The sequence below is a fragment of the Falco biarmicus genome, chromosome 1, assembly GCF_023638135.1.
Source record: "Falco biarmicus isolate bFalBia1 chromosome 1, bFalBia1.pri, whole genome shotgun sequence".
In the NCBI taxonomy this organism is placed as follows: domain Eukaryota; kingdom Metazoa; phylum Chordata; class Aves; order Falconiformes; family Falconidae; genus Falco; species Falco biarmicus.
In genome coordinates, this window is record NC_079288.1 from 1448991 (window position 1) to 1460068 (window position 11078).

The 11078-nt window shown below is 65.9% G+C and overlaps 2 protein-coding genes across 3 annotated transcripts; one reads left to right on the plus strand and one right to left on the minus strand.

The window, feature by feature from the left end:
* Positions 1 to 1024: 1024 nt before the first annotated feature.
* On the minus strand, positions 1025 to 3006 carry GPR142 (G protein-coupled receptor 142). The gene is made up of 2 exons (XM_056355094.1): positions 2451 to 3006; positions 1025 to 1942 (listed from the first exon to the last, which is right to left on the minus strand). Exons 1-2 carry the CDS (start codon positions 2584 to 2586, stop codon positions 1074 to 1076), a joined length of 1005 nt encoding a protein of 334 aa, XP_056211069.1. The 5' UTR covers positions 2587 to 3006; the 3' UTR covers positions 1025 to 1073.
* A 187-nt stretch (positions 3007 to 3193) lies between these two features.
* BTBD17 (BTB domain containing 17) lies at positions 3194 to 11076 on the plus strand. 2 transcript variants are annotated; one of them, XM_056355086.1, is made up of 3 exons: positions 3194 to 3344; positions 8708 to 8984; positions 9441 to 11076. In XM_056355086.1, the coding sequence occupies exons 1-3, from the start codon at positions 3323 to 3325 to the stop codon at positions 10519 to 10521; spliced, it is 1380 nt and encodes a 459-aa protein (XP_056211061.1). In that variant the 5' UTR covers positions 3194 to 3322; the 3' UTR covers positions 10522 to 11076. The 2 variants fall into 2 exon arrangements, with proteins under 2 accessions (XP_056211061.1, XP_056211054.1); XM_056355079.1 differs by lacking the exon at positions 3194 to 3344 and adding an exon at positions 7214 to 7426 and having other exon boundaries at positions 9441 to 11074.
* The last annotated feature ends 2 nt before the right edge of the window (positions 11077 to 11078 follow it).

An 11078-nucleotide genomic window follows, 5' to 3' on the forward strand; every position in this document is an offset into this window, starting at 1 on the left:
AAGGCTGGCACCGCACGGCCAGTGTCACACCAGCTTGGCGCTGGTGCTGGGTGCAATCGATGCAGCAGGGCATCATGAGCCCCCTCCCTTGCAGCCGGTGGGCGATGCTACCGCCGGGGTGCCCAGGGGCTGCAGCCTTGTGGAGCGGCTCTCCTGGGTGTCTGGGATAATGGGTGGTGGTCAGCTCCTGCTCAGCCCAGAGCTGGGGTTGTCCCCTGTGCCCGGGCCCCACAGCTGGGGACGCTGGACCCCATGGATGCTCCCTCCCAGCATCCCCCAGGCACGAGCACTGGAGTGGGCAGGGCTGAGAGCTCGGGGCTGGGCAGAGGGACCCTATGCCCAGGGGTGCTAATCCAGGGTGCCCCCATCCCAGCCGCTCGGACCCAGGCAGAGCTTTGGTCTCAGCATGGCAGTTTGTGGAGGAAAGACCATCCTGCCAGCACCCAGCAGGCACCGCATCTTTGCCAGGAGCTCACCTGTGCCCATCACCCCTCACCACGGGGCAGCCGTGCCCAATGGGCTCCCTGGGACCTTCGGTGTATTGGTTCATCATGTGCTGGAGCTGATGCAAGACAGCAGGTCACACTCACTCCCTGGCTGTGGCTGGCCACGGAAATCCCATAAAACCCATGGCCACGGGGCTGGGGAGGACCCCAGCCCAGGGGGACACATGTGGAGCAGGCAGCAGTTCCTGCCACTGAGCTGGGCACGTCCTTGCTGCCCCGTGGCTGTTTTCCGGGGGGGGGGGGGGGGGCTGAATGCTGCACATCCTGAGGGGCTGAGCAGGGGCAGGGCTGAACTGCCTGTCCCGCTGCGGCTCAGGGAGCTGGCAGGGGTCCCTGGGGTGCAGCGGTGCTGCCACCAAGGCACGATGGCCCCAAACAGGTGAGCACAGCCGCCTCCTTTTGCCACCACCACCAGTCTCGGTGTTAATGCCCAGTTCGGCGGAGAGTGGGCATCATGGGGGCAGTGTCCCAGGGGCAGGGTCTTGCTGGGTTCTGGTGCAATGCATGGGGCTGGGTGAGCACCGGGAACCCCGGCTGAGCACCGCCCCAGCTAATGGCAGCCCAGGCTCAGAGGGCAGTGCCAGGCAGCAGCTCCAGTGGTTTCAGGGCTGAGGGTGGGAAGTGACTGCTGCCGTGCTGGGGGCTGTGCTGGAGGTGGGTCCGGAGCACCTCGCCCACCATGCGGCGGAAGGTCTGGCTGACAAAGCAGTAGAGGAAGAAGTTGACGGTTGTGTTGAGCATGGCCACCATGTTGGCGATGTCCAAGGCCAGGTGCATGCGCCAGTCCCTCTTGACCGAGGCCACGTAGAGGTGGCAGATCATGACAACGGTCCGGGGAGTCCAGAGCACAATGAACATGGCGGTGACAGCCAGGAGGAGGGCTGTGGTCTTGCTCAGGTGGGGCTGGCCACCCCCAAAGTGCCTCCGCTGCTTCAGCTTGCAGATGATGATGGAGTTCGTGGCCAGGAAGATGCTGCAGGGCAAGAAGTAGATGGTGACACAATGCACCCACTTGAGCACCATGTCCAGGGTGGCTGGGGGATCGGCATCACGCCAGGCATCCAGCCACCAGTAGAAGGGGATGCCCGTGGCCAGAGCGACAGCAAAGACGGCTGCAATGATCTTGCGGGTACGCTGCGGGTAGGAGACAGTATGGTACCGCAGTGGGTGGCAGAGGGCCATGTAGCGGTCCATGGTCAGCAGGACGGTGACCCAGATGGAAGTGTGGTTAGCTGTGAACTCCCGCACATTGACCGTGTGGATGAAGGCGCTGGGCACCGCCCGGGCCAGGATGGCTGTCTGCAGGATGAAGCCCACAAAGATGATGAAGACCTGAGTGAGGATGTCAGAGGTGGTCAGGGCAAGGAGGTACCAGTATGATGACTTCTTGGTCCTTGTGGCCAGGCGGGACAGGGCCACAGCGGTCAGGATGTTCACTGGAGGGAGAGGAGCAACATGTGGTGGTTGGACCCCGGGGCTCACAGCCCGCGCTGCAGCCCCCGGGACCCCAGAGGTGCTCAGGCTCTCCCAGGGCTGCAGGGTGAGCTGCATAGGCCCCAGCTGGGGTGGGGAGCTATAAATATCATGGTGCAGTGGGGATTTGCTGAGCTGATTAATCTCTTCCATGTGTCAACCCAAGCAACACAAACACCATCTGTCCCTGCTGCTGCAGCACCTGCCACGTGGGGCTGGGCTTTACAGCCGGGTGCCGCAGCTGGGGCAGGCCTGAGGCCAGGGGGTCTGAGGGGAGCAGGTTGGTGCCCCCCGCCCCTGAGGACTCTCCTCCACACCCCCAAAAGCCCTGGGGCTCAGACAGGAGCTCAGGGCACAGGCATGGGCTGGACTGAGGATGCACAGCTCAGCATCCGTTGTATGAGCTCAGCACCCAGGTAGGTGCTGCCCCCTGCGTTCCTGGGAACCCCCCCCCCGCCCCAGCCCCCTCACCTGGCAGCCCCAGCCCCAGCAAGATGCTGTAATACACGATGGGGAAGATGCTGACCATGCAGGGTGACCGCTCTGCCTCCAGCTGTGCCACCTCGCTGGCCCACACCACCGCCGTGCTGTTGGGCACCGGGACCATCGCCTTCCGCCACGGACCGTCTGCCAGGGGAGATGGGGAGCATCAGGGTGGCACCCAGGCCAGGGCTCAGCCGGGATGTGGCACAGGGGGCTCGAGGTGTGTTGGCTCCCATGGGCGCAGTTGCCCCAGGTCTGCCTCCATGTCTGCCTGTGATGGCAGGCTTTGGAGTTGCCAGCTGCCCACGGGTGCTGCGAGACGAGGGACACAGGATCCAGCCCCCATGGGGACACCGGGGTGGTGGTCCCCGTAGTGGAGGGTGGCCCTGCTGCCATAGATACTCGTTTATCCCCTGGCTCTGTTTACCCCCGGCTCCGTTTATCACCTTGAAGAAAACTGGATTAAAACACCCTGTTCTTGGGTGGCTGCCCGGGGGGCGAGGCCCCGGCTCCCAGCCTGGCCTGGGTGCCACCCGCCGGGACCCAGCGGTGCCGGGGAGGACCCAGAGGTGCTGGAGGCGGGTCCCTGCGGCGCCAGGGCGGGGTTACTATCTCCAGGCTGCCAGACAGGTCCTTTGCCAGCTCCTCCTCAGGCTGGCTGGCATGAGGCAGCGAGGCTGGAGGAGTCTGGCAGCGGCGCTGCCGGTACCCCTGCCCGTACCCCTGCCCGTACGCGGATCGGGCCCACGCTGCGCCCGACCATTCATAAACGCGGGCGGCACCACTCCGCTCCGGAGCTCTCTGTTTCTATTGGCTAGAAGGAATCAGATATCACCCAATAAGAGAGGCGCGCTCCAGGAATGGGAAGGCCAAGCCCGAGAGGTGCGTTCTGATTGGTCAGAAGCCCCCTCCCCGCAAAAAAAATTAGCATCTCCCAAGGGGGACCGCGACCCCCGGGTCCTAGTGCCTGGGGAGGGTGAGGGGTGTAGAGGGGGTGCTGAGCCCGGGGCAGGGTGCCTGGTGCAGGGGCGTCCTGAGCCCGTTACTGGGCACCGCTCCGGCCCCGATCCAACCCTGTCCCCACAGGGATCCCCAAACTGCCCCCGTCCCAGATATCGCAGAGCCTCGACGACTCAACGACCCGGGGGGGCTCATCTCCCGCAGCCGGTGCTTCTGTTCCGGGCGCCTCGGCGGTGGATCTGCCCCCGCAGCAGCGCTCGCGCTGGGGGGTCCCACCGCCCTGACCCTGGGAGCCCGGGGGGCTTTGGGCGCTGCGCCCGGCCGGGATGGAAGGACGGATCCTGAGCCCCGAGTGGGTGGGAGCGGGGGGGGAGGGGGGCGGGGGGAGGGAGATGCACTGGAGGTTGCCAATTAACTGCAAATTAGATCTAGCTAATCAGCAGGGGCAAGTCCAGTCCCTTCATGTCCCGCCGGGAACTGGGGCATCGACCGGCTGCAGCTGCGGTGGGAGCGCGTTAACCCTTTCCCAGCCCTGATCCCGTTTGGGGGCGTCTGGGTGCGGTTGCCCGCCCTGACCGAGGTCCCACTCCCCACCCCCTGCGCGAGATGAGCTCTCACCTCGGTGGCCCCCCTGCCACCTGCCTGGCGTGCGGTGCCACCTCCCCCGGGTCCAGAGAGCCACAGATGCCCGTGTCCCCTCCGGTGGCTGTGACCCCTCCGATGGCCGATGGCCGTGTTGCAGTCGGTGGCCGTGTCCTCTCCAGCACCTGCAGCATCACAGCCTCCCGGGCGCAAAGGAAGTGGGGCGGAGGGAGAGTGGAGTGGGCAGAGCTGCGGCTGGGCTGGCGGGGCAGAAGGACGTCCCTGGGCCTCAGTGCTCCCGCAGGGCGCTGGGATGGGGTCACCCATCACCAGGGATGATGGCAAGGCTGTGCCAGCCCTGAGCAACCCGTGACAGAGCTTGTCCCCACCCCAGAGCAATAGGGATGGTGGTCTGGGTACTTGGGGACAGCTTGGGCCCTCCATTATATCCAAAGGCTTTTGTTGTCAGGCTGGGGGGCATCGTGCCTGTGCCTGGATCCCCAGCTCCCCTCCTTTGGGTGCTGGAGCCCCAGTGTCGGGGTTCGCCACACACCCTAAGGGAGGCTGGGGGCAGGCAGAGGTGGGGGCGGGCAGGCAGGGCTGCCCAAGCCTGGTGAGGGGCTGGCACAGGCTCTGCAAGCTGGCAGCCAGGGTCTGTGGCCACCTCTGGGGTCTCAGGGGAGTGGGTCTGTGTGTGTGCACGAGTGAGTGTGCACGTGAGTGTGCATCTGTGTGCCTGTCCAGGCAGGGCTCTGCTCTGTGTGTGCCAGGGTGACCACTGACACAGCCCCGGCGTGCAGGTGGCATGCTGCTGGCCCAGGCTGGAGGGAAAACCTGTCCATGCCTCAGTTTCCCCAAGAGCACAGGGAAGGGTGGGAAGGCTGATGTTCCCTGCCTGTCCCTGCAGCCACCTAGCCCCCTGACTCCCACCCCCCTGGTGCCCCCAGCCTGCCGGAGTGATGCTCTCGCCCAGCCCTGGGGCTGGCAGGGGCCTGGCACGGGTCACTATGGCGAGCCAGCCCTCCGCCACCTCAGCTGCAGCTACCGGGGCCAGCACAGCTGCCCTCTCATCTCGTCAAGGGCTAGGGGATGGATGCCCTGTCCCCTGGTGACCCCCAGCACTGGCCCCCTGGTCCCCTGTGACCCCCTACATCCTACAGCCCGTGCCACCCTGCCCTGTGGCCAGCTGATGTCCCTGTGGGGGACACGAGGGTCCCTGGGCTGTAGGGCACAGCCTGGGCTGGCACTGTGCCGGCAGCTCACCGGGCACACGATCCCGGCAGGCTGTTGTTGTGCAGGCAGGTGGTTAAATGAGGCACTGGTGGACTCGCTGAGCCATGAAATGGCTGTGCCGTGGCCAGGGCCCCTCATCCCCCGGCTGGCCCGTGCCTCTCCGCACTGCCTGGGCTGTGTGCTCTGCCTGCGCCATGCTCCTGGTGCTCCCCTGACCCAAGGGGCCGCAGGGCTTGAGCCCTGGCCCCACGCTGGGCATGGCATTGCCTGCCTGCCCGCCTGCCTGTACCTGTGAGGGGCTGGGGAGCCCCGGAGCGTGGCACAGCGATGGCTGGGTGGCTTGTCCCCCAGCTCCTCTGCCCACAGGTCAGGGCCAGATGGGTGATCCTTAGCCCTCTGGGAGCTGTGGCCACATCTGCCCACGCTCAACATCTGGAGACCCTGTCTAAGCCTGGGCCCCTTGCTCGCCCTCCTGGGCCATGGGGGTGTGGGCTTGGGGATGGGGCTCCTTGTCCCCGTGTCCCTGTCTCTGCTCCCACGTGAGCCCAATGCAAACCTGTCCTCAGAAGCCCTTGCTGGCACAAAAGCACTCCTGGCCACGGTGGCAGCACCGTGCCAGGGCCAGGTGAGCTGATGCAAAGGGACAGATGGGCTGAGCAGCCCCCACTCAGCTGGAGCCCCCCTGCCTGGCACAGGGCCCTGGCCACCACCATCCTACCCCACCGCACGCACCAATGGCTGCCTTTGCCCTGCTTGGCACGACACAGCATCCTTCCTGCTGCAGGGTGCTGGTGCTGGCAGCGCCGGCCGTGGCACAGCTTCCCCCCGTGGGTCCCGGGGAAGGAGCGGGGTGCGAGTGGGCATCAGCCACATTGTGCTGTCACCTTGCTCGGCAGCTGACCACAAAGCTGCAATACCAGCGCTAATCTCATCCGCCTGGATAGATACTCGATAACTGGGAATGGTTAATGTCCCCCTGTGCGGCTCTGGCACTGCTACACACTGAAGGTCACAGGACCACCCAGGTGGTGTCCCCAGGAGTGGGGGGCCAAGTGCTGCCCCCCATGACACGTGGGGTCCTGCTGCGCCATGAGGCGACCTTGTGCAGCTGTCTTGGGGCTCAGCGCTGTGCTGGCAGATCCTGCCCAAGGAGCACCAAGCCACAGGGCAGGGGTCTCCTGCCCGGCACAGCAGCCCCCCGCTGCCTTCAAGGGGAGCACCGGTGGTGGGGGTGGGTAAGGGGCTGCTGTGTGAGCTGGGTTGCCTCTGTGGGGCCTGTCCCCCTGGTTGTGTCCTGTCTGGGGGTCTCCAGTCCTGGCTCCCCACCCGCTGATGCTGCTGGGGCCACGGCCAAAAGTGGGGTGCAGACACTCCTCACTCCCCTCGCTTGGGCTGTGCCAGCCAGTGCTCCCGCACAGAGGGGTGCCACCTCCTGCAGCAGGCTGGGGGCACCCAGCACCACTCCCAGCCCCATGCCTGAGCTGCATCTCAGCAGGGCTGCCGCGGGGGCAAACACCACCTCGGCCCCATTGTGAAGCCCCTTAAGAGGCGCTGGGGCAGGCGAGGTGCCAGCGGAGGCCGGCAGGCAGCCTCTTGGCTGCAAAGGCTGGGAAAAGGGCAGGCAGTTCCTGCCGGCAGCCTGGATGCCATGGTGATGGGCTGCTGCCGGCATGAATACCCATGAGCTGGGGGGAGTGGGGAGGCCACATCGAGCTGTGCCCTGAATGCAAAGACCCCGCTGCTGCATCCTGGCAGCCTGGTGACACAAAGGGCTGCGGCCATGCATGGGGCTCCAGCAGGCGTACGGCCGCGGCACGGCACAGCGGTGCCCGGCGGCAGCGGGAGCAGGCGGCAGATGGAGATGCCCCCATGGCGTGCCGGGGCTCACCGGGGCACCCTGTCACACCACCCTAGGGTGCAGGGCTGGGGTCCGGGGTCAGGGTGGGATGGACGGGGGCTGGAAGCGGTTCCCTTGGTAACAGCCGGTCCCAGTTTCCACCAATCGATGTGGCGGCGTGGGCTGGGAGGGCTCTGGCCTACATAAGCGCCAGGCGGGCACTGTGCGCCCGCGCTGAGACCCGGCAGATGCGCTTGCGAGGCCATGGCCAGGCTGGCGGGGGCCTGGCCCGCCCAGCGCTGGGGCTGCGCCACTGCCTTCCTCCTCCTCCTCCTCCTCACCGTGCAAGCCGGTAAGGGTGGCTGTGGTGGGGGGAGGCATGGAGGGACCCCCATGCCGTGGGTCCCGCTGCCCTGGCTGGGTGCCGGGGTGGTGCTGGGCTGTGGTGTGGGTGTCCGGTGATGCCCGTGGCAGGCTGAGCACGGCTTTCCAGCAGCCGTCGCGGTGCCTGGGGAGGGATGGATGTGGCTGCTGGCTGTGCCCTGCTGCACGGCTGTGCCCCACGGTGCCCGGGAGGTGCCGGTGGTGAGAGCCAGGCCGCGCTTGCTGCTGCCTGGGGAAGCCTTGCTGCCCTCGGCACTGATGTCCAGCACCGTGGGGCAAAGGGCTCCTGACCCCCTTCCCCTTCCCTGCTCAGCCGGGCTTACGCTGGTGTGGGGAAGGGTAATCCATCGGCTCGCCGGCTGGCAAGATGGGATTTGAGAGGGATGAGGCCACATTCACCCTGGAGGAAGGATGCTCCGGGGATGGGGTGGGAGTGGAGGAGAGGGAGGAAGGCTCCCCATGCCTGCAGGAGCACGGAGAGCCCCCTCATATTCCCAGGTCCCTCTCCAGCCCCTGCTGGGAGCCCAGCACTGCAGGGACACAGGCAAGGGGGACGGTCACCCCCGGTGTGTGCCCATGCCGGGGGCAGGCTGGGCTTCTGGCACATGCAGCTGATGGAGGGGAGCAAAACTTGGCTGGGCAGGAGGAGCCGTTCGCGGTGTCGGTGAGGCAGTAGGGATCGCACCGGGCGCGGGCACGGCATGGCAGCTGCCTGCTGGGCAGCGGACCTGCAGCAGTGCTGGAGCAGCCAGTGTCCCGGGCTGCTCCGACCACAGGGATCACATCCCTGGATGAGGGGGCAGAGCGCTCCTGGCTCCCCACACCCATGGGCTCTCACGTGCTCTGAGTGTCGTTCGGGGATACAGGGGCTTGGGGGCAATGTCCAGGGCTCACTCTGCCTGCAGTGGGGACAGGACTGGGACTGGCAGACTGGGCTGTGAGCCAGCGCTGCCCGGTACAGGGCCATTTCCCAGCACGTCCCAGCCTAGGACATGGTGGTCTCACCCCTTCTGCTGCAGAACAGCAGTTTTTTTGGCTCCCAAGGACACAAACGTCCCCATGTCCCCTCGTCCTCCCCACACCCCCTTGGCACCAGCCAGCCCTTTGGCACTGGGGGGAGCAGAGGGGGGATGCACAGAGCCAGGCTTCCCCAGCCTCCCGTTAACCACACATCGCCCCACACCCGGTCCCCACTCTGCCGTGCCTGGTTCCTGGGGTGCCACACTGGGATGGTCCCATCTCCCCACAGCCCAGAAAGCTGACCTTAGCAGCGATGCCACAGCAGCCACCATCAACCACTCACTGACGCTGCTGCAGCGGCTGCAGGAGCTGCTGCAGAACGGCAATGGCAGCGACTCAGTGTTGCGGGTGCGCACGGCTGCCTCCGATGAGGCCAAGGTGTTCCACACCCACCAGCTGCTGCTCAGCCTCCAGAGCGAGGTCTTTGAGAGCCTCCTGCACAACCAGAGCATTGTCACCCTGCATGAGCCGCCTGAGACTGCTGTGCTCTTTGAGAAGTTTATCAGGTACATGGGAACCCCATGGTGGGGGACATCAGGAGGGATGCAGGTCCCCTGGGGACCATGGGAACCCCACGGGATGGGGATGCCCAAAGGGATGCAGCCAAGGAGAGGAGCTGTTCCCTTATGGACCACAGGGACCCCATGGGATGGACATGGGAGGGATGCAGCCAAGGAGGGAGGATGCTCTCCTGGGGACTCCACAGGATGGGGATACCTGGAGGGATGTGACTGAAGAAGGAGGATGATCCTTCCCTGGGGACTCCACAGGATGGGATGCCTGGAGGGATGTGGCCAAGGAGGGAGGATGCTCCCCTGGGGACCTCAGAGGCTGGGGGCACACGGAGTGATGCAGCCCCAGAGGGTGGATGGTCCCTTGGGGACTGCGCTGCCAGAGCCTGCGGCAGAGCTGAGAAGGGGATTGGGGGACAACCAACATCACAACCCTGCACTCCGCCCCAGGTACCTGTACTGCGGGGGAGTCTCCATCCTGCTGCACCAAGCCATCCCCATGCACCAGCTGGCCAGCAAGTACCGGGTGTGGGGGCTGCAGCGCGGCGTGGCTGACTACATGAAGACCCACCTGGCCAGTGAGTCAAGCCAGGGCCATGTGGTGGGCTGGTACCACTACGCCGTGCACATTGGGGATGCGGTGCTGCAGGAGAGCTGCCTCCAGTTCCTGGCCTGGAACCTCTCGGCCGTGCTGGGCAGTGCCGAGTGGGGCTCGGTGAGTGTGGAGCTGCTGCTGCTGCTGCTGGAGCGCTCCGACTTGGTGCTGCACAGCGAGCTGGAGCTCTACACCGCCGTGGAGAGCTGGCTGAGCCGTCGGCAGCCTGAGGGTCTTGTGGCCGAACGGGTGCTGCGTGCCATCCGCTACCCCATGATAGCCCCCAGCCAGCTCTTCCGGCTGCAGGCGCAGTCCACGGTGCTGGCACGGCACTACAGTGCGGTGCAGGACCTGCTTTTCCAGGCTTTCCAGTTCCACGCTGCCTCCCCACTCCATTTCGCCAAGTATTTTGATGTCAACTGCAGCATGTTCCTACCCCGCAACTACCTCGCGCCCAGCTGGGGCTCCCAGTGGGTCATCAACAACCCGGCACGGGATGACCGCAGCACCAGCTTCCAGACCCAGCTGGGTCCCAGCAGCCACGACGCCGGCAAACGGGTGACCTGGAATGTCCTCTTCTCACCACGCTGGCTGCCCGTCAGCCTGCGCCCCGTCTACTCGGACTCAGTCTCGGGTGCCGTCCAGCCAGTGCGCATCGAGGATGGTCGCCCCCGGCTTGTCATCACCCCGGCCATGAGCAGCCCTGACTTTGCCGGCGTCAGCTTCCAGAAGACGGTGCTGGTGGGTGTGCGGCAGCAGGGCCGTGTCCTGGTGAAGCACGCCTACAGCTTCCACCAGAGCTCAGATGAGGTGGCTGACTTCCTCGCCCACGCCGACCTGCAGAAGCGCACCTCTGAGTACCTCATCGACAACTCCCTGCACCTCCACATCATCATCAAACCCGTCTACCACTCCCTCATCAAGGTGAAGAAGTAAAGAGGCAGAGCTGGGCCCCGTCACTGGACTGGCCCCAGCCCCGCAGGGGGGCTCACGCTTGGTCCTCCTGCTCGTAGGTAGATGGAGGTCCCCATGCCGGGGGGCCCCAGGGCTGAGCTGCCCACTGCCCACCCCTTCCCAACTGTCCCCCTGCCACGTGCCGTCCCCATTGCCGTCCCTGGGTGCCTGCGGCGAGCTGGGGGTGGGGGACGCTGGGAATCCCCCAGCCCTGTGTGGGTGGTGCAAGAGGCGAAACGTGCAGCCCATGGCTGCAAGCACACCTTGGGCTCACATACCCCAGTGGGCAAGAGGATGGGGAAAGGGACAAGCCCATCCATCCTGTGATGCCACCCCTGCAGCACGGGGGTCCCCCTGTGTGCCAGGCGGCGAGGTCGTGGTGCTGGTTACCCCAGCAGCAGCACCCTGGGGCTCGGCAGGGGCGGGATCTGGCTGCGTCCCCAACAGAGGATGCTTGGGGCACTGTCCCCACTCACGGCTGACAGTTGGCCCATCCCTGCCCGAGCACCCTCACCCCCTTCCTAATAAAAGCAGAAAAT